General features: G+C 50.7%; 1 protein-coding gene and 1 pseudogene across 1 annotated transcript in view; one reads left to right on the top strand and one right to left on the bottom strand.

Moving 5' to 3' along the window:
- Window positions 1–4,168: 4,168 nt before the first annotated feature.
- GALNT18 (polypeptide N-acetylgalactosaminyltransferase 18) overlaps window positions 4,169–24,555 on the bottom strand; it is a 338,519-nt gene continuing 318,132 nt past the window's right edge. The window contains exons 10-11 of the mRNA XM_024757098.1: window positions 22,783–22,947; window positions 4,169–4,586 (exon numbers count right to left, since the gene is read on the bottom strand). Coding sequence (XP_024612866.1) covers window positions 4,440–4,586; window positions 22,783–22,947 — 312 coding nt within the window. The 3' untranslated portion in view covers window positions 4,169–4,439. The remainder of the gene's footprint in view (window positions 4,587–22,782; window positions 22,948–24,555) is intronic.
- LOC112407607 (muskelin pseudogene) lies at window positions 6,820–15,375 on the top strand (annotated as a pseudogene).

The following is a 24,555-nucleotide window of genomic DNA, read 5'->3' as shown; positions in this document are numbered from 1 at the left end:
ACTCACACAAAGTACAGAAGGGTCTTTTTACCCTAGTAGGAGAAGGGGTCAGGTTATACCAGGGCTATTTCCATGGCCAGGAAGTGCAGATGGACCAGGTACGAGGAGATCATCTTAGGGGACCAGAAAGTATTGGGGAAAATAACCTCCATGCCTCTCCTTGCTTTGGGGATCACTTCCTTAGAGTAGCCCTTTAATAGTTCAATCTCTTTTGGAAATCTTGGTGCGCCTCACCAAGGAGCCCAGGGATGGGATTTGAGTGCATCCTTCAGACAGAGCACAAAGGGAGCACAGCGCCCCCTAGGGGCTATTGCGAGGGTGGCAGCAGCAGGAGCTGGAAGGTCCCCTAGAAGGGGCGGGGGTGGCTGAAAGGGGACCAGAATTTAGGCCACTGTTCCCTCCCTCACCAGGAGCAGCTCCTCCTGGGAGAAGGTTCTGTACCATGGGCCGGATTCTGGATATTGCCCACAAAAATGCTGTCAGAAGCAGGATCTGCTGTATGATTTGCTGGGTCCGGTACAAAAAAATACAGAAGCCCTTGTTCAGAAATCATGAGGAATTTCAAGACAATGACACCAGAGCATTAAACTAAACTTGGGTTGGAGGTGGAGGGGGAAACTCTGAACTCGGGGTCCCATGCCATACCTCCATGAAGCTGCCACTGGCCACAGGTTCTCCCTGTGGGGACCATGGGTGGGACCATGGGTGGGCCCCTGCCCTGGAAAGCGACAGGGAGGTTGAACAGAGAAGAGGCACTACGTGGTGACAGTCTTTACAGTCTGGCTCCCAGGTGTGGCCACACTGTGTAATTTGAAGAAATATCCACCTTGGGCCTAATGCCTCCCTTTGCCCTTTCTAGCCCATCAGTTAGCAAAGCACCAAGGAAAGACACGGTTCCTGTCTGTGGATGGAGAGAGATGGGCCGAGGCCAGAGCCGGGCGGCAGGACTGGGTGCCTCGTGGGATCAGGAGCTAGAGGTACACCCACCACGTTCCCCTCCCTCCTCTTGGACGCTGAAGGCGGGAGAAGGATCACGGCTGAGCAGTTTTGGGTGTCTGTGTCCCGTGTTCTTTTCCTGGTTTAGACTGTCATGATCATGAAGAAAGCAAACAGATACAGACTCTTAAGGCCACATAATCTCTGTCTTGCCTCAGAACTCCCTTGGATCTCTTGCCTGTAATTGGAAAGAAATGGTGAGACGAAAAGGGCTCTGATTTCCAATAGCCTCTGCTTCACAAGGATCATATTAAATAACATTCAATGATGGCAGCCTTGTTCCTATAAAACAGACTTTTGGAGAGTGGGCAGAAATAACTTTCCTCTTTGGGGTCAGTGCATATGCATGTGAGTGTGTGTGTGTGTGTGTGTGTGTGTGACATACTGCACGCGTGTGCACACAGGTGGGTGTGTGCGGGGCTATGTAAGCCTGTGCCTCTCTGTACACAGAAGGTGCAAACGCATGCCCATTTTTTACTTGTGTACACAGCAGTGGTAGGGATTGTGAATGTGTTCAAACACACATGAGGGTCTGTGCATGAGCAGATTCTGGTGTCTAAAATCTTTACATCCTGCTTCGGTCAGTCTTGTTTGTTGCAAAGAGCAGGGGAAGGAACCAGCAGCATGTGTGCAGGTTGGGTCTGGGGTGAGGGGGGCTGTCTGTTGTCTCCATCTGTGTCATGGCCACATTAGAGCTCCTGCATGGTGGGCCCACTGCCTCTATTCACCAGCACCTTTTTCTCCTCTTCTCGCCCTGGTTTCCCCCTCTTGACCTCAGCACACACAGACCCTGGCTTGCTTGGCCCTCCGGGGTGCATCTCTATGTACGGCAATGGCTCCTGGCCTTCTTCACCAGCTGGCTGATCCTTTCCATGTGCCATGGTGCCAGTTTGCAGGCAGAATGTAATTGGCCCAGCTCAGCTTCTTGTGTTGTCATCAATTGCTGACCAGCCTCTGGACACCTGCCCTCGGGTCAGGTTAGATCGGCTATGGAGGGGGGAAGCATGGGGTATAAGAGGGGTCACTGCTGGGGCTGGGGCTGGGACAGTTTTCCTTAAGGATGTGGACACAGAGGGCCATGATGAACATCCCAAGTCCTTATGCAGAGTCCCCGTCACCAGCTCAGGGCCCACCCTTCTCCCAGCGGAGGCCAGGACAGCTGGGACTGCCCCACAGGCAGGACTTGCCGGGCAAGGTGGGCATGAGTGGAGGCAGCCTTTTGGGACCTGGGGTCTGCTCATCTCCCTCCTCTGCTCTCCTGTTATGGGTTGAATTGTGCCCCCCCCCCACACACTCATATGTTGAAGTCCTGACCTCCCGTACCTCAGAATTGACCTTGTTTGGAGATGGGGTCTTTACAGAGCTCCTGAAGCTAAAATAAGGTCATTAGGATGGGCCCTAATCCAATATGACTGGTATCCTTATAAGAAGGAGAAATTTGGAAGCAAGACCCACACAGAGGGAAGAGGATGGGAAGAGACACAGAGAGAAGACAGTTATTTACCAGGTAAGGAGAGAGGCCTGGCACACGACCTTCCCTCACAGCCCTCAGGGGAACCAACCTTACCAACACCTTGATCTTGGACTTCTGGGCTCCAGGACTGTGAGACAACACACTTCTGCTGTTTAAGTCACCCAGTCTATGGTCCTTTGTTGTCAGAGCTCTAGCAAACTAATATCACCCCCAAGAAAAACTTCCTGGAAAGAAGGAAAGAAGCCACAGGACACCAACATCCCTAGGGGGTGGACTGGGGCTATAGACGTCCAGTGGGAGGGACAGCCGGGAAGCCAGGCCTCCTTGCACCCATGCCCCCCACCCCCCGCATCTAAGGCCCCTGACCCGGGTTCTTCTGACACTTGGCCTCTGGACTCAGCACAGGAGGAAGCTCTGAGGCTGGTGCCTGAGTTCGGCGTTTACCATCTCTGACGAGACCCACTGAAGGCTTTTGGTCAGAAAAAATCTGATGATGTTTGCATCTGAGAAAGACCCCTTGAGAATTGCAGTGAGGAGGACAGGTGAGGTGGGAGAGGGGAGACGGGAGGTGGGGAGGCAGGTCCTTGTGAGCAATGAAGAGGCCTGGGGAGGGGATTCCAGAGCTGTTTAGGGGGTATCACTGTCATGATGTACTGACAAGATATGGGGGTGAGGGGTGGGGGGGTTAGAGACGAGAGGAGGACTCTGGCCTGAGCACCTGCAGGCGGGTGGTGCTGGTCACCAGGGTGGGCCTGGGAGGATGAGAGACAGGTCTGTTCTCTGCACATCAGATCAACACTGTCCAAAGGACAGCGACCCAGCTGCCCGGGGCCAGTCAGCAGAGGGAGACTGGGCCTGGGGCGCAGAGGAGAGGTCCGGGCAGAGATGTAGGTTTTGAGGATCACTGTCCAAGTGGCACTGTGTCATGGCTGGGGGCCCTTGTACAGGAGGACTGGGTGTGAGCTGCTTCTCCCAGGAGCAGGGCTAGAGACTAGTGTTCAGGAGGTGATTGGGTCGAGCCCTGAGAGGGAGGGGGGGCGATGACACGGGGAGGGAGGAAAGATACAGGGAGAAGACAGCCATCTACAAGCCAAGGAACGCCTGAGGCTACTAGAAGCTCAGCTGGGGGAGAGCCTGGAACCGATTCTCCCTTACAGCTCTCAGAAGGAGCCGACCCAGCTGACTCCCTGATTTCGGACTCCTAGCCTCCAGAACTGGGAGATGACAGTTGTTGAAGCCACCCAGTTTGTGGCACTTTGTTGCCCCAGGAAACTAATGCACCGTGATTCATGGAGGAAGAGAACGGTCTTAGAAACTGGATGGGGCAGTTGTTGTAGACAAGTGTCTGAAGCCCAGCAGATGACGCTCCAGTGGCCAACGAACCGTCCTGGTTTCTTGGGATGGAGGACTGAGGCTGTCTTCCGGAGGCGGTAAGTGCTGCGCAGAGGCAGAGGGAACCTCCTCTCTGGAGGTGGCCCTGAGGTCGAGGCGCCCTTCTTGCTGCCCTGGGCCTCCTAGAGAAAGCCGGCAGCTTGCACAAAGAGCTCCCACTGTCTGCAGGGGCTTAAAGCCTCCTTTCTCAGGGATGTAGAGTGGGGAGAGCACAGTGGGACACATCTTGGGCTACAAGCACTCCAAGTTCAGAGGAGCCAGGCCTGAATCTCCACCGAGGACCGAATAACTGCAAAATCCCTTTTCTTAACCAATAGTATTTTATTGTCAGTTATAAATATTTTCCACGTGTCCCCTATTTACAGTTGCAAAATAGTTTATGATATTATACCCTCACCCACCGTTCGGCCTCTTTCTATAAACTCCATGAACATTGAATAGGAAATAAAAAGCTCTTTTGGGGGCCCACCAACCTGGTTCCCCAGACTCCAAACAACCCCACACGGACAGCAGGCAACGTTGCAGCGGGTGCTACACAGTAGCAAAGGGGCGGGGTGTGAGACGACTCCCGGCGGGGTCAGGACGCCAGGCTCCTCAGGACATTGGTGATGCTCCAGTGCTGGCCCGAGCACCTCTGCAGCACCAGCTGGAAGCCAAACTCTGCGCCGCTGTTCTCCTGCAGCTCCAGACAGCGCTTGGACTTGCGGTTCTGGATGGGGCCTCCCTAGGAGCCGGGGTGGAAAGTGGGGTCAGAGGGCTTGGGGGAGCCTCAGGCCTACTGGCTGGTGGGGATTACTTGTAGGTGCAGGTGTCTGGGATCCTGTGAGGCTGCGGGAGGTCTGGGGTCAGCATTCCCAGGAAGCCTGAGGATCCCTGTCTTGAAGTGCTGGTCTCCTGAGATTGAACTTGTGCCTCCGTTTTCTTCACAGGCCCCTAGTTCTTTGCTAGGACAGAGGACTGAGATGCTCCGCCCCCGCTTCTGTCTACCTGGCTGGGGTGTGGCATGCTGGTCTGCTCCTACAGCTCCCACCCCAGGGGCTGGGTCCTGCTCCCCCTAAGCATGGGCTGGGGTCCTGTTCTGAAAATCCTAGTTCCTTGGGACCACTCCATGATTGGCCTGAATTTGAGCATCGCCAGAGGCCCAGGACCTCCTGCTTTTAGGGTCCTTGCCCCCAGCTGGACCTCTGGAGTCATCAGTGCTGGCCTCAACCAAACCCAGGCTCCTAGATACTACCTTAGGGCACTGGGCTCCCTTAGCCCTGGATATTCATGGTTTCCCTCCATGCTACTGATGTCCCAGAAGGTTCTGTAGCCATGCATACTCAGTTTATGCTCAAAGCCCCTTGAAAGAAGGGAGGTTCTGCTTCTCAAAGCAGCCCCACAGCAGCAAAGAAGAACCCCCCCAATTTTTGCTTTTAGTGAGATCCTTGCAGGCCTTAGACACTCTGGGGCTACCGGTTGTCACCTGGGCATCAGCTCAGACTGTGCATCTCTGAGTTCCACCAAAGATGTGCTGCTCAACTGGGCTTTGGCCTCCCAAGCAGGCAGGTTCTTATAAGTGGGCCCCTTGTAGCTTAATGGTCCTTGAGTGTATGGTCAAACTCACCTTCTCCCCAGAGTCTACTCCTCCTGTGTTTCCCATCTCAGCAATAACCAGGCATTTCCACCGATGCCTCCGCCTTCTCCCCAGCATCTAATTAGGCACCAAGTCCTGCCAGTTCCACCTGCCTCATGCCTTGTGCCTGTCCCTTCATCCCCATCCCATCACACCTGCCCTGATTTGGCCCACTGTCTTCTGTAACCTGGACAACGGCACCAGCCTCCTAGCTGACCCTCCCCCTTTCCCCTCCAGAAGCAGGACCCTGCAGCCCACCCTCCAGCTGCCCCCTGTGCCCATCCCAGCGAAGAGCACTCTGAGAGAGGGGGGACGCACACCTCTTCTGTAAGGAAGTCATCCCCAGTCGGCCACCGCTGTCCCCATGGCGACCACTGACACCTCAAGAGAACATTGAGACTCAATTCCCACAGCTGCCTGGGAAACTGGCAGCATCTCCCGCCGCTGAGCCCTGCGACCCACCGACCCCATGCCCCAGTGGGTATCCGACAGAACTGTTTGCACCGGTTGTGAAACAGAATTTGTAAAAGCTCCAACCTGGAAACAACGCAAACGGCCATCACCAGTAGAATGGAGAAACAACTTGTGGTTATTCACATAATGGGATACTACTCGGCACTAAAAATGAGCAAACTAGAGCTCTGCTCAGTAAGGAGAAATCCCACAAATATAATGTTAGCCAAAGAAGTGAAAGAGCACATAAACAGGTCTACTTACATAAGCTTCCCAAACAGGCAAAATAAGACCATAGACTTGGAGTCGGGAGTCGGGGGTGGGTATCTTAGGCAGGAGGGAGTGGAAAATGATTGACAGGAGGCAAAGGGGTGCTTCTGGGGGGTTGGGAGTGTGCTATTTCCTGACCTGGGTGGTGGGTACATGAGTGTTGGCTTTGTTTTCAATTACTGAGTTATTATTGTTTAAAATTATTTTGGTACATATGTTCGCATGTTTCTATATGTGTATGGATTATTCTTCAGCTAAAAAAATTGAAAACAGAAATCCAGCTCCCTCAGAAGGCGTGGCAGAGGGCTCAGCATATGGATGTGTGTGTCGGGGAGCGGGGGGTGCGGTTCCTCATTTCCCATGTGTGCGACATGGCCCGGGGGACCGCAGAGCTCCTCAGAAGCATTCGAGTGAGTAAAGCAGGGCCTCCCACTATGCTCCGACCCCAGCACCTCCCCTGAGGAGAACACAAGAGCAGAGACACAGCACAGCAAAGGCAGCTCACCTGGGGCCCACAGGTGCAGCCAGAGAGAAGCCTGCAGGGTCAGGCCCAGAGGGGACAGAGGGACGACTGGCCACTGGGCAAGGGCTCACAAAGTCCCCCCATGTTGGAAGAGACATGGGAGACCGACCCTCTCGTTCTCGCCTACCAGCTGACCGAGCCCTCCTGGCTGAGCACCCTTTCCTGGGCCGCGCCATCTTTGGAGCATTGTCCTTCACTAAAATCCTTGTCTGGGGGGCAACCAGCAAGGGGTTCCAGACTGTGCCCTCGGGTTTCCACACGGGGGTCAGATCCTGCCTCTCCACCTCGTCCCTTCCCCTAGGGGAAGGTGAGGCCCATGGCCGCCCGGTTCCATGCTCTACCAGGCGAAACATTCCCAGTTCCTTGTGGGACAATCTGGTTTCATTTTTCCATCCTGGTTGCCCTCCTTTGGACAAACTCCAGTTGTTTTTGTGTCACTCAGAACTGACCACCACCTCATCTCCACTGGACAAGAGACTCCTTCAACATAGCCAAGGGATCTGCACTATTGGTGGCCGCATCACGCTCCAGAACCCCGATGGGATGACTGCAGAGGCCAGCTTCAGGTCGTCCCCTCAGAAGCTGTGGTCCTCCTTGGGTCCTCACTCTGTCCCTCAAAGCCTGGACTTTTGAACCCAGAGGCATCCTTTGTGACGCTTGCTCTCAGCAAGGCCAGCCTGTCACTTTGCCAGGCCCAGGTTTCTGTGGCCTGAGCACTCTGCCGCCCACACCCAGGCTGGGCCGTGTCACTGGTGCTTCCTCTGTGGGCCTGGGGCCAGCCGCCCCTGACCCCCCCATACCCCTGGCAGCCTGGTCGTGTGTCCTACCCTACGACGCTGGAGTAGAGTTCAGGCAGGGTGGGAATGAAACCAGCCCAGCTCTCTAACTCACAGGGTCTGCTGGTGATTCGGGTGGTGAGACAGAAAGGGGAGAGGGCTGGATGAGGATGCTTTTCTGGTTGCCGACTGTGTGGCCTGGGGCAAAGCCGCTCTGCCCTCCTGGTTCCATCATCTCTAGGGCCAGATCGTAATTTCTGCCCTGATGACTGAAGGTTGAGTAGAAGGACTGATGGGCAACCCCTTTACCGCTACAGAACAACGAATGGCTATGAGGCTATTCACAGTGTCAGGATATCTGGACTCCAGAAAAAGTGCACAACAGGCAGAAAGGGGGGCCAGACCAGGATTCTGACTGCTCGGCGTGGCCTTGCCAACAGCGAGGCTGCTTCAGCGGCCCTGGACCACTGAGGCTTGGAGAAACCTGTCCTAGACAGGGAGGCCACAGCCCCTCCTTCCCCGCCAGCCACTCGGGCACCGTGCCAAGGCCGAGAGAGAGAGGCGGGGGCAGAGATCACTGAGAAGTAAAGTGTTCCTTCAGAGACTCAAATATGGCACTTTCCAAAGATGGCAGAAGAGTAAGATGCAGAGATCACCTTCCTCCCCACAGATACACCAGAAATACATCTACACGTGGAACAACTCCTACAGAACACCTACTGAATGCTGGCAGAAGACCTCAGACCTCCCAAAAGGCAAGAAACCCCCCACGTACCTGGGTAGGGCAAAAGAAAAAAGAATAAACAGAGACAAAAGGATAGGGACAGAATCTGCACCAGTGGGAGGGAGCTGTGAAGGAGGAAAGGTTTCCACACACTAGGAAGCCCCTTCGCAGGCGGAGACTGCGGGTGGTGGAGGGGGGGAGCTTCGGGGCTGCAGAGGAGAGCACAGCAACAGGGGTGCGGGGGGCAAAGCGGGGAGATTCCCGCACGGAGGATCAGGGCCGACCAGCACTCACCAGCCCGAGAGGCTTGTCTGCTCACATGCCAGAGCGGGCGGGGCTGGGAGCTGAGGGTCGGGTTTCGGTCGGAGCGCAGGGAGAGGACTGGGGTTGGCGGCGTGAACACAGCCTGCAGAGGATTAGTGCACCACGGCTAGCTGGGAGGGAGTCGGGGAAAAGTCTGTACCTGCCGAAGTGGCAAAAGACTTTTTCTTCCCTCTTTGTTTCCTGGTGCGCGAGGAGAGGGGATTAACAGCGCTGCTTAAAGGAGCTCCAGAGATGGGCGCAAGCCGTGACTAAAAGCGTGGACCCCAGAGACAGACATGAGACGCTAAGGCTGCTCCTGCCGCCACCAAGAAGCCTGTGTGCGAGCACAGGGCACTATCCACACCCCTCTTCCGGGGAGCCTGTGCAGCCCGCCACTGCAAGGGTCCCGGGATCCAGGGACAACTTCCCCAGGAGAACGCACGGTGAGCCTCAGGCTGGTGTAACGTCACGGCGGCCTCTGCCGCCGCAGGCTCGACCCGCATTCCAGGCCCCTCCCTCCCCCTGGCCTGAGTGAGCCAGAGTCCCCGAATCAGCGGCTCCTTTAACCCCGTCCTGTTCATGAATAGACAACGAATCATCCCAAATTGAGGAGGTGGACTTTGAGAGCAAGGTTTATTATTTTTTCCCCTTTTCCTTTTTTTGTGAGTGCGTATGTGTATGCTTCTGTGTGAGATTTTGTCTGTATAGCTTTGCTTCCACCATTTGTCCGAGGGATCTACCTGTCCTTTTTGTTTTAAATTTTTGTCTTAATAATAACTTTTTATTTTAATAACTTTATTTTATTTTACTTTATCTTCGTTCTTTCTTTCCTTCCTTCCCTCCTTTAGACAACGAATCATCCCAAATTCAGGAGGTGGACTTTGAGAGCAAGATTTATGATTTTTTCCCCCCTTTCCTCTTTTTGTGAGTGTGTATGTGTATGCTTCTGTGTGAGATTTTGTCTGTTTAGCTTTGCTTCCACCATTTGTCCCAGGGTTCTATCCATCCTTTTTTTGTTTTTTTCCCTCTTAATAATTATTTTTTTAATTTTAATAACTTTATTATATTTTACCTTATTTTATTTTACTTTATCTTCTTTGTTTCTTTTTTTCCCTCCTTCCCTCCTTCCTTCCTCCTTTCTTTCTTTCTTTCTTTCTTTCTTCTACTAATTCTTTCTTTCTCCTTTTTCTCCCTTTTCTTTAATCAAAACGACAATAAGATATCATCTCACACCAGTCAGAATGGCCATCATCAAGAAATATAGCAATAAATGCTGGAGAGGGTGTGGAGAAAAGGGAACACTCTTGCACTGCTGGTGGGAATGTGAATTGGTTCAGCCACTATGGAGAACAGTATGGAGGTTCCTTAAAAAACTACAAATAGAACTACCATATGACCCAGCAATCCCACTACTGGGCATATACCCTGAGAAAACCAAAATTCAAAAAGAGTCATGTACCAAAATGTTCATTGCAGCTCTATTACCAATAGCCCGGAGATGGAAACAACCTAAGTGTCCATCATCGAATGAATGGATAAATAAGATGTGGCACATTTTTGAATGGAATATTACTCAGCCATAAAAAGAAATGAAATTGAGCGCTCTGTCATAAGGTGGATAGACCTAGAGTCTGTCATACAGAGTGAAGTAAGTCAGAAAAAAAAAGACATATACCGTATGCTAACACATATATATGGAATTTAAGAAAAAAAATATCATGTAAAACCTAGGGGTAAGACAGGAATAAAAACACAGACCTACTGGAGAATGGACTTGAGGATATGGGGAGGAGGAAGGATGAGCTGTGACAGGGCGAGAGAGAGGCATGGACTTATATACACTAACAAATATAACGTAGATCGCTAGTGGGAAGCAGCCGCATGGCACAGGGATATCGGCTAGGTGCTTTGTGACCGCCTGGAGGGGTGGGATAGGGATGGTGGGAAGGAGGGAGACGCAAGAGGGAAGAGATATGGGAACATATGTATATATATAACTGATTCACTTTGTTATAAAGCAGAAACTAACACACCATTGTAAAGCAATTATACTCCAGTAAAGATGTTAAAAAAACAAAAAAAAGGAAACTAGATGGAAACAACCTAAATGTCCATCATCAGATGAATGGATAAAGAAGATTTGGCACATATACACAATGACATATTACTCAGCTATAAAAAGAAACAAAATGAGCTATTTGTAATTAGGTGGATAGACCTAGAGTCTGTCATACAGAGTGAAGTAAGTCAGAAAGAGAGAGACAAATACCGTACGCTAACACATATATATGGAATTTAAGAAAAAAAAATGTCATGAAGAACCTAGGGGTAAAACAGGAATAAAGACACAGACATACTAGAGAATGGACTTGAGGATATGGGGAGGGGGAAGGGTAAGCTGTGACAAAGCGAGAGTGGCATGGACATATATACACTACCAAACGTAAAGTAGATAGCTAGTGGGAAGCAGCCGCATAGCACAGGGAGATCAGCTCGGTGCTCTGTGACCGCCTGGAGGGGTGGGATAGGGAGGGTGGGAGGGAGGGAGATACAAGCAGGAAGATATATGGGAACATATGTATATATATAACTGATTCATTTTGTTATGAAGCAGAAACTAACACACCGTTGTAAAGCAATTATACTCCAATAAAGATGTTAAAATAAATAAATAAATAATAAAACAGAAAAAATATATATGGCACTTTCCAGGCTGTACCCTGGCCCAGCTGTGCCCTCAGCACCCTAGAGACAGGAAACACAGGGACCCTGAGGCAGAAACAGCCTGTGTGGTCTCCGGGAAGGCGCTGGAGGAAATGGAGTGAGGCCAAGAGCAGGGCTGTGAAGGAGACACAACCTCAGTGAGGGCATCTGGGCCTGTAGGGAGGGTGGAGAATGAGGTCAAGAAAGCACCCTCCCCAAAGGCTCTGAGAGGAGAATCTTCTAGAATAGAGTAGTAAGGCCACCTTGGAGGCCTGGTATACGTCTTGGGACGTATGTGGGATACAGAGAGAGGAGCCATCCCACCTTTTGGTGCTGGAGCCAGTGGCCAGTCTCCCTCCCGTCTTCCTTCCTGGACCTCAGCCTCTCTCACTGAGCAAACTCTGGGCTCTCGCCCCCTCTCCGGCCAAATGCCATTCACCAAAATTGCAAAGGAGCCTTCCTGTTCTCGATTTAGTCCCTTCCTGGTGAGCTCAGCGCCTTTGGGAGCAGCCTGGTGGTATTACCATCCTTGCCTCTGCCTGTGGGCTCTGGCCCTGAGGTAAAAGTAGTTACAGTCAAGGCTTATTTACCATGTCCCCAGCAGTGTGTCAAATGCTTCACACACTCAATCTCAAGTGTTCTTCACAATAACCCTGAGCGGTGGAGATGATAATTATCCCCATTTTGTAGAACTGGAGACTGAGGCTCAGAGAGGTGGGGTCACATGGTCAGTCAGTGGTAGAGCCAGGCTGAGAACCTGGGCGTCTGCCCCCTTCGCTGTTCCTCACTAGGATGAGTGGCCACACCCTCCCCTCCATTTATCCCACCCCACACCTGCCTCAAGGTAGTAGACTAGACTGAGAGCTGCTGGTGTCCCATTGCCTGGGGTGGAAGGTCATCTGAAGAGCTTCAAGGGCTCTGGGGAGTCAGGTTGGTCTAGTTCTTTTGAGAGCTCTCTGCAAAGACATGATTTATCCATCTATCCATCCATCCAATATTTAATGAGTGCCTACCACATGCCAGGAGCAGTTCCCACCCACTGAGATACATCAGTGACTAAACAGGAGAAGATCTTTGTCTTTGTGGAGACTATATTCCAGGAGGGGGAGCAAATGGTAAATTCTATAGTGTGTTAGAGGTGCTAAGATTGTACACAAAAATGTAGAGCAGTGCTGTGGACAATGTGTCCGCTTAAAATTCATATGTTGAAGCCCTGATCACCAGTGTGATGAGAGGTGGGGCCTTTGGGAGGTAATTAGGTCATAGGGGTGGAGCCCTCATGATGGAATTAGTACCCTTACAAGAAGAGTCACAGGAGGGATGACCTCTTTCCCTCTGCCTCGTGAGGACACAGTGAGAAGGTGTGAGACGCCAGATCTGCTGGCACCATGATCTTGTACTTTCCAGCCTCCAGAACTGTGGGAGATAAATGTCTGTTGTTCAAGCTTCCCAGTCTCTGGTCCTTTCTTGTTATAGCAGCGTGGACGGACTAAGACCGGGAGGTTGTGAGGGTACCGGAGTGGTGCTGAGAGCAGGAGGCTGTTGCAGTGATCCCCCCTGAGAAGATGAGAGCTGGGCAAGGACATGAACGAGGAGGAGCCCAGGTGTATCTGGGGGAGCCTTGTGCCCCAGAGTGCAGTTCCTGCACCAGCAGAGGCCTGGTGTGCGCAGGGAACAGCACGGAGCGGGGGTGGGAGATGAGGTCCAAGAGGGGAGGGAGGGGCATCTTGTGCGAACGGACTTCGGCTGTTCACCTGGTGACAGAACAGGCCACTGCAGGGTCGGACTGACATGCTAACCGGGTCCCCCTGGCTGCTGTGTGGAACGCAGAGCCTGGGAGGAAGGAAGGAAGGAAGCAGGGCCACCTGTCAGCAGGCTCTGGTCCTCACACAAGTGGGCGGGGGCTGAATGCAGGGCACCTGGCTGGCCCCGCCCTCGGTGGAGGGCACAGTGGCTTGGTTTATTAGTCCAGTCGTCTAAATGATTTGTGTAATACTTAAAACTATAGGATCTGGAAACACAATACTTTTAATTAAAGAATTTAAATAAGGGCAATTAAACCTGGCAGGAGGGATGCCACAGCACACAGAGAGCTTAACTGGAATGGAAACCAAGTTAAGTATGGAAACAGCATCAAAAGAAAATGGGCGGCGGTCGCTACGGTGCTGACAAGATGGCGGCTGGCGGGGCCTGAGTGCCGGCTTCTGCCCTGCGCGCTACGCAAGTGGAGCTCCTTCTCCTCCACCTACCTTCCTGAAACTTTCATGGGAATACTTATGTGAAGGCACTGTTCAGAAGGAAGATACTTGGGTGTAATGAACATTTTAGTGGATAAGCCAAATGACCAGCCTTCACAGTGGTCTAAAGAGAGCAACTACCCTGCCCAGTACTTGTTTCTGAAGCTTGAAAGGCCTGCGATAGTCCAGAATATCACATTTGGAAAATATGAGAAAACTCATGTCTGCAGTTTGAAGAAATTTAAAGTCTTTGGTGGAATGAATGAAGAAAACATGACAAAGCTATTGTCCAGTGGCTTAAAGAATGATTATAACAAAGAAACATTTACCTTGAAGCATAAAATTGATGAACAGATGTTTCCTTGTTGATTCATTAAAATCGTTCCACTCTTATCGTGGGGACCCAGCTTTAACTTTAGCATCTGGTTATGTTGAACTTAGTGGCATTGATGATCCCGAGGTAGTACAACCCTGTCTCAACTGGTATAGTAAGTAGTACCGTGAACAGGAAGCTATTCGCCTTTGCCTAAAACACTTCAGACAACATAACTATACAGAGGCCTTTGAATCACTGCAAAAGAAAACCAAGATTGCCCTGGAACATCCCATGTTAACAGATCTGCACGATAAATTGGTACTGAAGGGTGATTTTGATGCTTGTGAAGGATTGATTGAAAAAGCTGTAAATGATGGCTTGTTCAATCAGTACATCAGTCAACAGGAATATAAGCCACGATGGAGTCAGATCATTCCCAAAAGTACCAAAGGTGATGGAGAAGATAACCGACCAGGAATGAGAGGAGGCCATCAGATGGTTATTGATGTTCAAACAGAGACTGTTTATTTGTTTGGTGGCTGGGATGGAACACAAGATCTTGCTGACTGCTGGACGTACAGTGTGAAAGAGAACCAATGGACATGTATCTCTAGAGACACAGAGAATGCTCCTAGTGCTAGATCATGTCATAACATGTGCATTGACATTCAACGAAGGCAAATCTACACACCGGGGCGTGATTCGGATTCCTCTGTGAAGAACAGCAAATCTCTGAAAAGTGATTTCTATCGTTATGACATTGACACAAACACATGGATGTTACTCAGTGAGGATACTGCTGATGGAGGACCGAAACTGGTGTTTGATCATCAGTTCCAATGGCAGGATTCATACAGAGAGCAACCATTGATCCAGAACTGGATGAAATACATGTCTTATCTGGACTCAGCAAAGACAAGGAAAAGAGGGAAGAGAATGTCAGAAATTCATTCTGGATTTATAACATTGTAAGGAATAGTTGGTCTTGTGTCTATAAGAATGATCAAGCTGCAAAGGATAATCCAAGTAAAAGTCTTCAGGAGAAAGAACCATGTCCAAGATTTGCCCATCAGCTTGTATACGATGAGTTACATACACAAGGTTCATTACTTATTTGGTGGGAATCCAGGAAAATCTTGGTCCCCAAAGATGAGATTAGATGACTACTGGTCACTGAAATCGTGTAGGCCTTCAAAAGATTACTTACTGAGGCATTGCAAGTACCTCATAAGAAAACACAGGTTTGAAGAGAACGCCCAGATGGATCCGCTTAGTGCTCTGAAATATCTACAAAATGATCTTTATATAACTGTGGATCATTCAGACCCAGAAGAGACAAAAGAGTTTCAGCTCCTAGCTTCAGCTCTGTTTAAATCTGGTTCAGATTTCACAGCTCTAGGCTTTTCCAATGTGGATCACACCTGTGCTCAAAGAACTCTGCTCTTTCACACCTTAGTAAATTTCTTTCCTGACAGCATGACTCCTCTTAAAGGCAACCTGGTGGACCTCATCACTGTGACTGAAGAGTACCTGGACAGAAATGGAGCACAGGAGTCTGCTTTCAGTGTTCTGGATTTCAGCTCTATTGACTGACCATTAGGCTGCAGTGATTGAGGACTGCACCAGAATTTTGAAGGGATCTTTGCTATCACAAATTTTAACCCTCTTCCTTCACACCTGACCTCAACCCCATAGTCCTGATCCCATTCCGAAATTAGGCTAATAAAGTGAAATCGGTATACTTTCCATTAAAAAAAAAAGGAAAGCTGAATGTATGGAATTAAGAAGGCTAATAATAATTCCGAGAGCTCGGTTCCCAGCTCCCAGCCTAGGTCCTTCTCCTTCCGAGCCTCTCTGGAGACTAGAAACGGCATCAGAGGTGGGATGAGCGGAAGCAGGGAACACGGGACTCTGCTCCCAGCCTTGTCTCTGGCGGCTCTCCCTGGCCGTGACCCTGGTAAGGGGCTGAGCCACCATGGGCTTCAGTCTTCTCATTTGCAAAAGGCACCGGAGCACCGTGGGGCACTCAGACAAGGAGCGCTGACTTATATGCCTGGCGGGCATGTGGAGCCGTGGTCCATGAGCGCCTTGGGCTGAGGCACTGAGGATCCGACCCCAGGTTACACAGCCATGCACCTCCTCTCTTCCTGTTACCCCAAGGTGTGTCTGTAGCAGCTAGAGGTGGGACCTCAAGCACCAGACCAACCTTCCTGGTTCCTCCTGGGGATGTGGGTTGGGTAAATGGATTAGACAGTCCCTGGAGGGCTTGTGATACCACAGATCACTGGGGCCCACCTTCTGACCCTACGGGTCTGCGATGGGGCCCAAGATGTGCCTTTTTAAGCTCCCGAGTATCTCAGCTGCTGGTGGTACTGGTCCAGGGATCACAGTCTGGGGACCACAAGCAAACCGTCACCCTCTCTGGGGAAAGGATGAGGCCTGGCTTGTCACTCGCACTCACCACCTTGAGGTAGAGGATATGAAGCAGCTGGGCTGAGCTCACGTTTGTAGTCACGGTGTTTATGAGGGGGCTGTGTGTGGACTGAATGAGACTCTGCTTATCTCAGAGCTCCCGTTCCACTTTCCGTTCTAGTTAATTTTCTACGGGCAAGTAGCCCAGTGGGTCTGTGGCTTTAAGCACAGTGGGCTCGGGAGTTCCCAGGTTAAGTAGTTAATGATTAGTAATCACATAATTCAAAGCATGGGTGGAATGTTAGTGCTAGTTAAAGAAACCCCGAGATTAAGTCTTTTTGTAGAGGAAAGTGGTCTTTCTGTATTATGAATATTCAACACTCTGTTCAAAAAGTGCTTTGGTGTTTGTCTTTCTTAAAGGAGACGCACCTGTGCCAGAGTGAGAGTCTGCCTGGGATTTGCTGTGAGGGCCATTGGACTGAAAATGGGGTAATGGCAATGTCAAGTGCAAAAGGAAAGGTGAAGGGGGGTATGGAGACAGCAGGATGGCTGGAGGGAGTTTGCTGAGGAAGCAGGAATCCAGCCAGTTCACACACACCTACAAGGTTTGGCAGGGAGACCGCAGCCCCAAATTCCCACTGCAGCAATCCATGGGCTTTGTAGAGGCAAGACAAAGGCTCCACAGCATGGTGGTTTAAAGTGTGGGCCCTAGAGGCAGAAGCCTGATTTGACCTTGGACAAATTACATAATCTCTCTGTGCCTCAGTTTCCTCAACTGTAGAATGGGGATGGTAAAGTACCTGACAGCAAGGTCATGAGGATTAAGTAATATTTATACAGCAGTTACAGTAGTGTGTGGCGCATAGTAAGCACTGTATAAAAGTTTGATAAATAAATTTAAAAATCTCACCCAGGCTTCCGTGGTGGCGTTCCCCAAAAAAAAAAAAAAAAAAATCTCACCCAGGTTTGAATAGTGAGGCACTTAGCTGTCACACCTGGTCCTGGCTCCTGGTCTAAAGTGCTGACTGCCGTAAACTAAAAATAACTAAGAAAATATTCAGGGCCTAAACAAGGCTTTGTCAGTCCTTCAAAACTGGATGGTCCCACACTTGCCCCTTCGTGTGACATGGAAATGAAAAGCTGCTTTATTCCAGAGCGGTAAGGAAACACCCGATTACAGCCTTTTCTTCTCAGCACAAAAGGTTCTCGAAGTTGGACTTCCTGCCAGCGCCTGGGGGGTGGAGCAGGAGAAAGTCAAGGACTCCTCCTCCTTGCGTGCTGGGAAATTCTTTGGCAGAATCAGTGGTGCTCCCTGGGAAATGCCCTCTGCAAATAAGTTCTTCTTCGAGTGGGTTACTCATCTTGCATCAAATTACCAAATTAGATCCCACAAGTAAGAGCCAGTGGTCCCTGGCCAGGCAGGCTCAGCTCTGCCCTCAGCTCTCTTCCAGGCAGTCTCCTCATGCTCTTGAAAATCTCTTTTCTCCTGGCCTTAATGGTCACCTCTGCTGTTATCCTTGATGTTCTCCATTTGGAAAATGCATTAACGCTGAGCTGAGAACGAGGCAAGCATGGGGGTGGGATGGCAGGACCGCCCACCAGCGGGAACGCTGCCCCGTGTGCCCTTGGACTCCCGAATGGACCTTGCCAGTGTTTCCACCAAAGAACCCAGTGGCCAACGGGAGTGAGAGCACATGCCAGAGTCTGAGGCAGCGTGAAATACGGCCAGAACACCTCGACATTTCATCAAAGCCCCCTGTTTTAACAAATATTCATAGAAATTGCTACTCCCCTTCATACAGTATGCATAATTGTTTTAGTAAAAATCATTTCCACCTTCCTCCCCCAAATCTGAAGCTATAGTAAGAGTAAACTGGAGTACCCCTCTTCACGCATGTCTGTGTATTGCGGCTGGGATGCACTACCACCTAAAAGTGTTCTTATAGGGATTTTCTAACTAAGCGGGGCCCTTTGACTATTATGTTCAAATGTCCTTGAAATACTCTAGTACAATTAGTTTTTTATCAGCATGCATGCATGCAAGGAAGAGTTATCAAGGGTAGGGTTTGTTCATCTTTGGGTCTCCCACAAACTTAGCTTGAGACCTGGCACAGAGGGTATTTGTGTTAATATTTGTGAATTTTTAGAAAGGACTCCTTAATTTGCCCATGCTGAGCCTCTAACATGGGATGTTCTCCCTTTCTATGCCTGGGAACTATCCTACAATTTTCAAGATCCAGATCAAACATGCCTTGAACGTGAAGCCATCCCTGAGTTGTGCAGACAGAGCCCATCACCCTCGGCTACTGGAATACCGTACCCGCCTCATTTCAGCTCTCGTCATCCAGTTTTGCTATGTGTTTATACACCCATGAGCTCCTCCAGGGGCAGAGGCCGTGTCTGATTCATATCTGCATCCCTCCTGCCCAACCACCACGCTCAATAAATGCTTGATGAATGACGGAAGGAAAGAATGTTCATCATTGGAAAACTGCTCATCAGAGCCCTGTACATCAGCATTGCTGAGAGATGTTTTCATCAAATGTGGTTTCTCAGTGTCAGTATCTGACGCTGTCCTGATTCATCCTGAAGCGTGGAAAATTCAGAAGAGCTTGCAGGGGTTAGAAGAAAGGCATTTTATTTGTTAAACAGAAAATCAGGCTATGAGATGGAACACCAAGATATGCAAATGTCTATCTTCTTTGTAGGAGAACCTGGGAGAATCACACTAGATTATTTTGAAATTAATTCAGCCTGAATGTCTGGAGTTTAAATGTAGCCCTCAGGAGAGTAAATAATGCAAAATGTGAAAGTGAAAAGGAGATTTGAAATGCACCAGTAAAATCTTTCAGCCCAACTTCTCCACCAGAACATTTTAGTTGGTAGGATCCCCCTGTAATTTGCAAAGATTAAACCTGTTGCAAGAAAATTAGCCCAAGCAATGACTTAAATCATTTAAGAGGCTCCCAGCTTCCTCTGGCCTCATCAACAGTAGCTCCTCACCAGTGAGGGCTTGGGGACAGATTCCAGGATGCTTGATAAACACTGGTCATTTTGCATTAAACAACAATTTCACATACATTAATTTTTAAATATCAAGTGAGAGCAGCTGCTCTGGGCTTGCAAATTAGGGATTTAAAAATATTATTTCCAAACAGGTCCCCTTGGTAGAAGGATCAGAGAGGTGACTGCCAGAGTGCCCCGGGAGTTTTAATTAGATATACGTATAAGTAGCTGAAAACTGCCCAGACCTCAGGGCTGCACATGCCAATGTGGCCTGCTTGGTTGGTCACTGTGTCCCTTCAAGCAGGAATCTGTCCGGCTGCCTGTTCAAGGCCATGCACTGAGATGAGTGAAGGAAGGAGCTGGATTTTGGAGGGATGTTCCTTTCTCTGCCCCAGTTGGGAATGGGCAGATGAGATGAGAGCCGGTTGGGGGCACCAAGGCCTCTGGATCTGGGCATGTGTGGGAAGGCCATCTGTCTACGAGGGCTGGAAAGGAGTCGGATGTGCCTGTATGCGGGGCTGGGATGTCAAAGCAGCCCGGGTTTGGATTCAAACTGCATGAAGCTGGGCACGGAGAGGCTGAGACCCCACAGACAGACCGAGCTCTATTCCCCTGGTGAGGGGCAGCCTCGGACCCTGCCCTGAGAGGAGATCTTGGAGTCCAGAAGACCCCAGGGTCATGGAGGAGAAGGAGGAGGGAACAGCTAAACTTTCAAACTGCATCTGAGCCTCCCCGTAACTCTTCTACCTGCCCCTCCCTGCTTCTAGAATCTCTCTTCCCCATTCAGCTCCACAATCCCGGCCACTGGGGGCTGCCAAAACCCAGACCTAAACGCCCCAGTCCCCCGCACACAGCCTCACCTCCCACAGGACCAGGTCCAGGTCCAGCTGCCCCTGCAGGCGCATCTCTGGCTGCGCCCCATGGGGTCCACGAGGATCCAGCCACACCCGACCCTCCGCAGCTGCCCGCACGTGGCCTGGGTTTGATGCCCGCAGCTCGCACCCGTGCCGTTGCCTCTCCCTGGAATGCCCCTCACTACTTCTATATGGAGCAAACTCCTAAGCCTTCTTCGAGGGCCAAGCTACGTACTCTCTGTTCTGGAAAGCCACCAGCCCTGCCCCAACCTGCCAGCCCCATCTTCCTGCACGGTGTCAGTCAGCTCCCAGGAGGAAGCTGAACTCAGGGCAGCAGGAGGTGGGGCTGACGGCAGCAGGGAGCAGCCTGAGGAGAGCCCCTCCAGATGGTACGGTCCCCGTCTCACCTGGCCAAGTCAGCCCACTCACCTCTGCGGGCCAAGGCACCCATTCCTCTCTCTGCTGCCTCCAGTCTGTGAGCCTGTTTTGCATCTAATCCGAGCCAGGAGGCAGCAGCCACTTTACCACCCAGCCCATGGCCAGCCTTCCTCCCTGACCACACACCTCCAGGGCTCCCTCTGCCTCGTAATCTAAAGGAGGACAGAGGGGAAATGTAGCCCTGTCCTGTGTCACTCTGGGCCAGAAGCCTGGCTGGGGAAAGTGACAAAGGCTTCTGCTGGGCACGGTCAGAACAGGTCACAGATGGGGCATCTGGGCTCCACCAGGAGAGAGAGAGGTGGTAGGAAGAAGTGTTCCATATTCTAAGCCTCGGCCCTGCCCCTGACCTTCTTCCAGGGGCCACTTCCAACATCCTCCCACGATTAGAAGTAAAACAGAGAATCTGAAGTAGTTCAGGAATAATAATAATAAGCAGTGGGTATGTTATTTAACATCTTCGTGCCACAGTTTCCTCATCTATGAACTCGGGCTAATGGTCCACATCTAATCACACACAGGTGTTGTGAGGATTAAATGAGCTGGTGTACGCCAGGCGCCTAGGAAGTGCAGCACACGTTAAGCACAGTATGAACCTTAGCTAATTCTTCTTACGGGACAGACCTTTACAGTTTACAACACGTGTCAAAGGTCATATGGACAGGAAGGGGCAGGGCAGGAGTCCCCGGGCACCATTCTCTTTCATTGAACCCCACGCATTCTGCAGGCCCAGCCTGGACTCAGAGCTGCCACGTGCATCCTCTACCCACCCTCAGATGTGCTGTCATTGGCTCCCTGTGCTGCTTCCCAGCATCTGCTTTCCCGGGGTCCCAAAGTCCTAGTCTGGGCTCTCGCTCCTGCTTTCCAACGAGCCCCTAAATCTATGATGTGTGTTGAACTTGCTGCTCAGGGTTGACCTTCACCATCCATTTAGGACCCAACCGAGGGTCTCTCTCAGCCCTCAGGTTCCGCACCCCCAGACCACAGGTCAAAGGTGCCCCGTGCCCATAGAACTTGACGTAGCTGGGACCTCCCCTCACTGGCCCACCACTACAGGGGAGAGTCACTGGACATGAGGATTGGAATCAAGGTCAGGCCAACAGCACACCTCCACCCTGTGCCTGTCAGCCTCCTCTCAGGGCGGAAGCAGCTTGCTAGGAGGCTTGAGTCGGGGTCCCTGCCTCTTCGTTCCATGAATATAGACATTCTGTTCCCGACTTCCCCAGAAGCATCCACCTTGTGCAACCCCAGCAGTCCTGATGCCCTAAAACCCCATGGGCTCCATCACTTCCTGTTCTGAGTGCTTTCCCTGCACTACCTGGGAGGTGGGCGTCCCTATCTGTGGGCAGAAACTGATCCTTATTTAGCAGATTCCTTAGGGGCTGGAGGCCTCTGGGCCAAGGCACTGGTTTTCTTCAAAGCTGGGTCACTGTGGGCCATCTCCAGCTGGTGTCTTGATCCCGGGGCATCATTATTTTTTTTTAATTAATTTATTTTTTTTGTGGTACACGGGCCTCTCACTGTTGTGGCCTATTCCGTTGCGGACCACAGGCTCTGGACGCGCAGGCTCAGCGGCCATGGCTCACAGGCCCAGCCGCTCTGCGGCATGTGGGATCCCCCCGGACCAGGGCACGAACCCGCGTCCCCTGCATCGGCAGGCGGACTCTCAACCACTGCGCCTCCAGGGAAGCCCCCAGAGCATCATTTTATAACTAGGCCAATGCAGAGCAGGAAGATAAATATGGCCCTCAGAATTGATGGAAAGTTAATAAAGGAATATTTCATGGTCACCAGTGTGTGGACTGCCCTTCACAAAATGGCTCCCAGACACTGCCCTTTGAGCAAACCTCATTCCCTACAGAATGAGAAGGAAGGCAGAGCAGCTCACAGACCAGAGACGACCCAGCACTGTCTATACCTGAGAGACTGGGGCTGCGCTTGTGAGAAGGGGCTTGTCAGAAGAAATGTGAGGTTTAAAGTCAGAGATCTGAGTTTAAAATCCCAGCCCTGCCCCTCACTGTGTGACTTCAGGCAGGGGACTCCCACCTCTGAGACTGTTTCCTTATATCTAAAAGTTAAATAAAATGCCACTAAAACAACAACAATAATAACCTCCCTCAGAGCCAGTATCAATGAGTCAATGAGCTAACGTGTACCAAACACCTGGCACGTAGTAGGTGCTCACTAAACCCCGAGAGCTGGTCCCTCTCCTCCTCCATCCCTGCTATTCCTCCCTGCCCCGGCCCCTTCCCCTGTTTCTCTATGCTGCTGCTTCTCCAGGTGGGGCTGCTACCTGAGAGAACTGCCAGTGGAGCTTCATCCTCTTGGCTTTGGCATAGCTGCATTCGATGAGCCGCGGCCGGCTGTTGACGTCCACCAGGCACCGGTTGTCATCGTCGTCCACCGTGGGGCTCAGGATGCCCACATGGATCTGCTGACTGCTCGTGTAGTACACGTTCTGGGGGCAGAGGGAGAACGAGGTCAAACGCTAACGACCAGAGAGATGGGGAGGGTTTGTAGGACATCTCCCCAGGCAGCTGGCAAAGAGACCACAATTCAGTGGCCTTCAAATGATTTTCCATTGCAACGGACAAGAAGAGACCCTTTTACACTATGATTCGATACAGTGTCTGGTCCACACGTACAACTGAAACAAAATGTTCAAGAAATCAAACTTAGCCTTACTATATGCAGCATACTCAATTTTCTATTCTATTCTTTCATTGAAAAACATTGGCCATAACCTTTAACTTGATTTCACCACCCACAGTTTAAAAAACACTGCCTGAATCCATTATGTGCAGGCTTGCTGGCTTCCCCCCCACCGTAAGTATTTTGTATAAGATGCTGTGCTTGGCTGGTAGCTAAAGAGCAAAGGACGTGGGCCGCACCTTAGGGAGCTCAGAGTCTTGTGGCATGGTGGATATGTAATAGGTAATTTCCATCTGTCCTAAGACTGTATAGAGCAGGAGTTGGCAAACTTCTTCTTAAAGGGCCAGGTGGCAAATATTTGGGGTTTTGCAGTGTGTTGGGTGGTCCCCCAGACCACCCCCAGGTTCGATGATTCACTAGGACTTAGGAGACTCAGCGTTTGGTTGCACCATAGCTATGATTTATTACAGGAAAGGGTACACATCAAATCAGCAAAGGGAAAAGGCACGTAGGGCACAGTCTGGAGGAAACCAGGCACAAGCTTCCAACGGTCCTCTCCCAGCAGTCACAGAGAACGGCCCTTCACAAGCAGGAAGGAGTTGAGATAATGCTTGTGAAGGGTTATCTACCAGGGAAGCTCTTAGAGGCTCGGCACCCAGGCTTTTTATATACTGAAATCCCAGACTTCCAGAAGGAAGGCAGGTGTTAGCACAAACCATATTATTTGTATAATCAGCGTGGGCACAGTGAGCCACTCTTACCATCTGTGGGAATGGTGGGAACCTTCCTGCAATCCAAGTTCCAAGATGCCAACCAGGGGCCAACCAGGCCTTTCAAAGGAGAGCAGTCAGGCTGCTGTTTTAACCTTTTTTTTTTTTTTTGCACAAAGGGCCAGACAGTCTGGACAATTAACTCTGCAGTTGTAGTGCAAACACAGCCATAGACAATACAAATGAATGACTTTGTTTACAAAGATCAGGGCTGGCTCTGGTCTAGAGGAAGGTCATGTGACCCTTGGCCTTCAAAGTTTTCAGTCACTTCCCCCAACCTCAGGCAGTGGTTCCCAACAAGGGCTCTGAGTGGGCAGTCACAGGGTCTGTGAGCTCTCATCCTCTACACTATAGTAAAGAAATTAACAGCCCCACCTACGATGAGGCCGCATGGGCAAACCAAGATACCACACTTCTCCGCTTTAGATTAGAATTCAGGGTAGGCCCTCTTGTTGTATTGATCTATACAAAAATTCTCACTGGTAAATATTTTTGATTAATTTCAAACGGTAAAAGGAAGTATTTTTTGCTTTAGTAAAAGAGGATGGTTGACAAGGACTTTAAAAGCATGGTACAGGGAATAAAATGGACTGTGTAGTGAGAAGGGCAGTGCCAGCAAGGAGGGTAAGTAAGGGTGGTCCTTC

This window comes from Neophocaena asiaeorientalis, unplaced genomic scaffold (assembly GCF_003031525.2).
Source record: "Neophocaena asiaeorientalis asiaeorientalis breed wild unplaced genomic scaffold, Neophocaena_asiaeorientalis_V1.1 scaffold504, whole genome shotgun sequence".
Lineage (NCBI taxonomy): Eukaryota > Metazoa > Chordata > Mammalia > Artiodactyla > Phocoenidae > Neophocaena > Neophocaena asiaeorientalis.
This window is presented reverse-complemented; position numbering and strand designations above follow the sequence as displayed.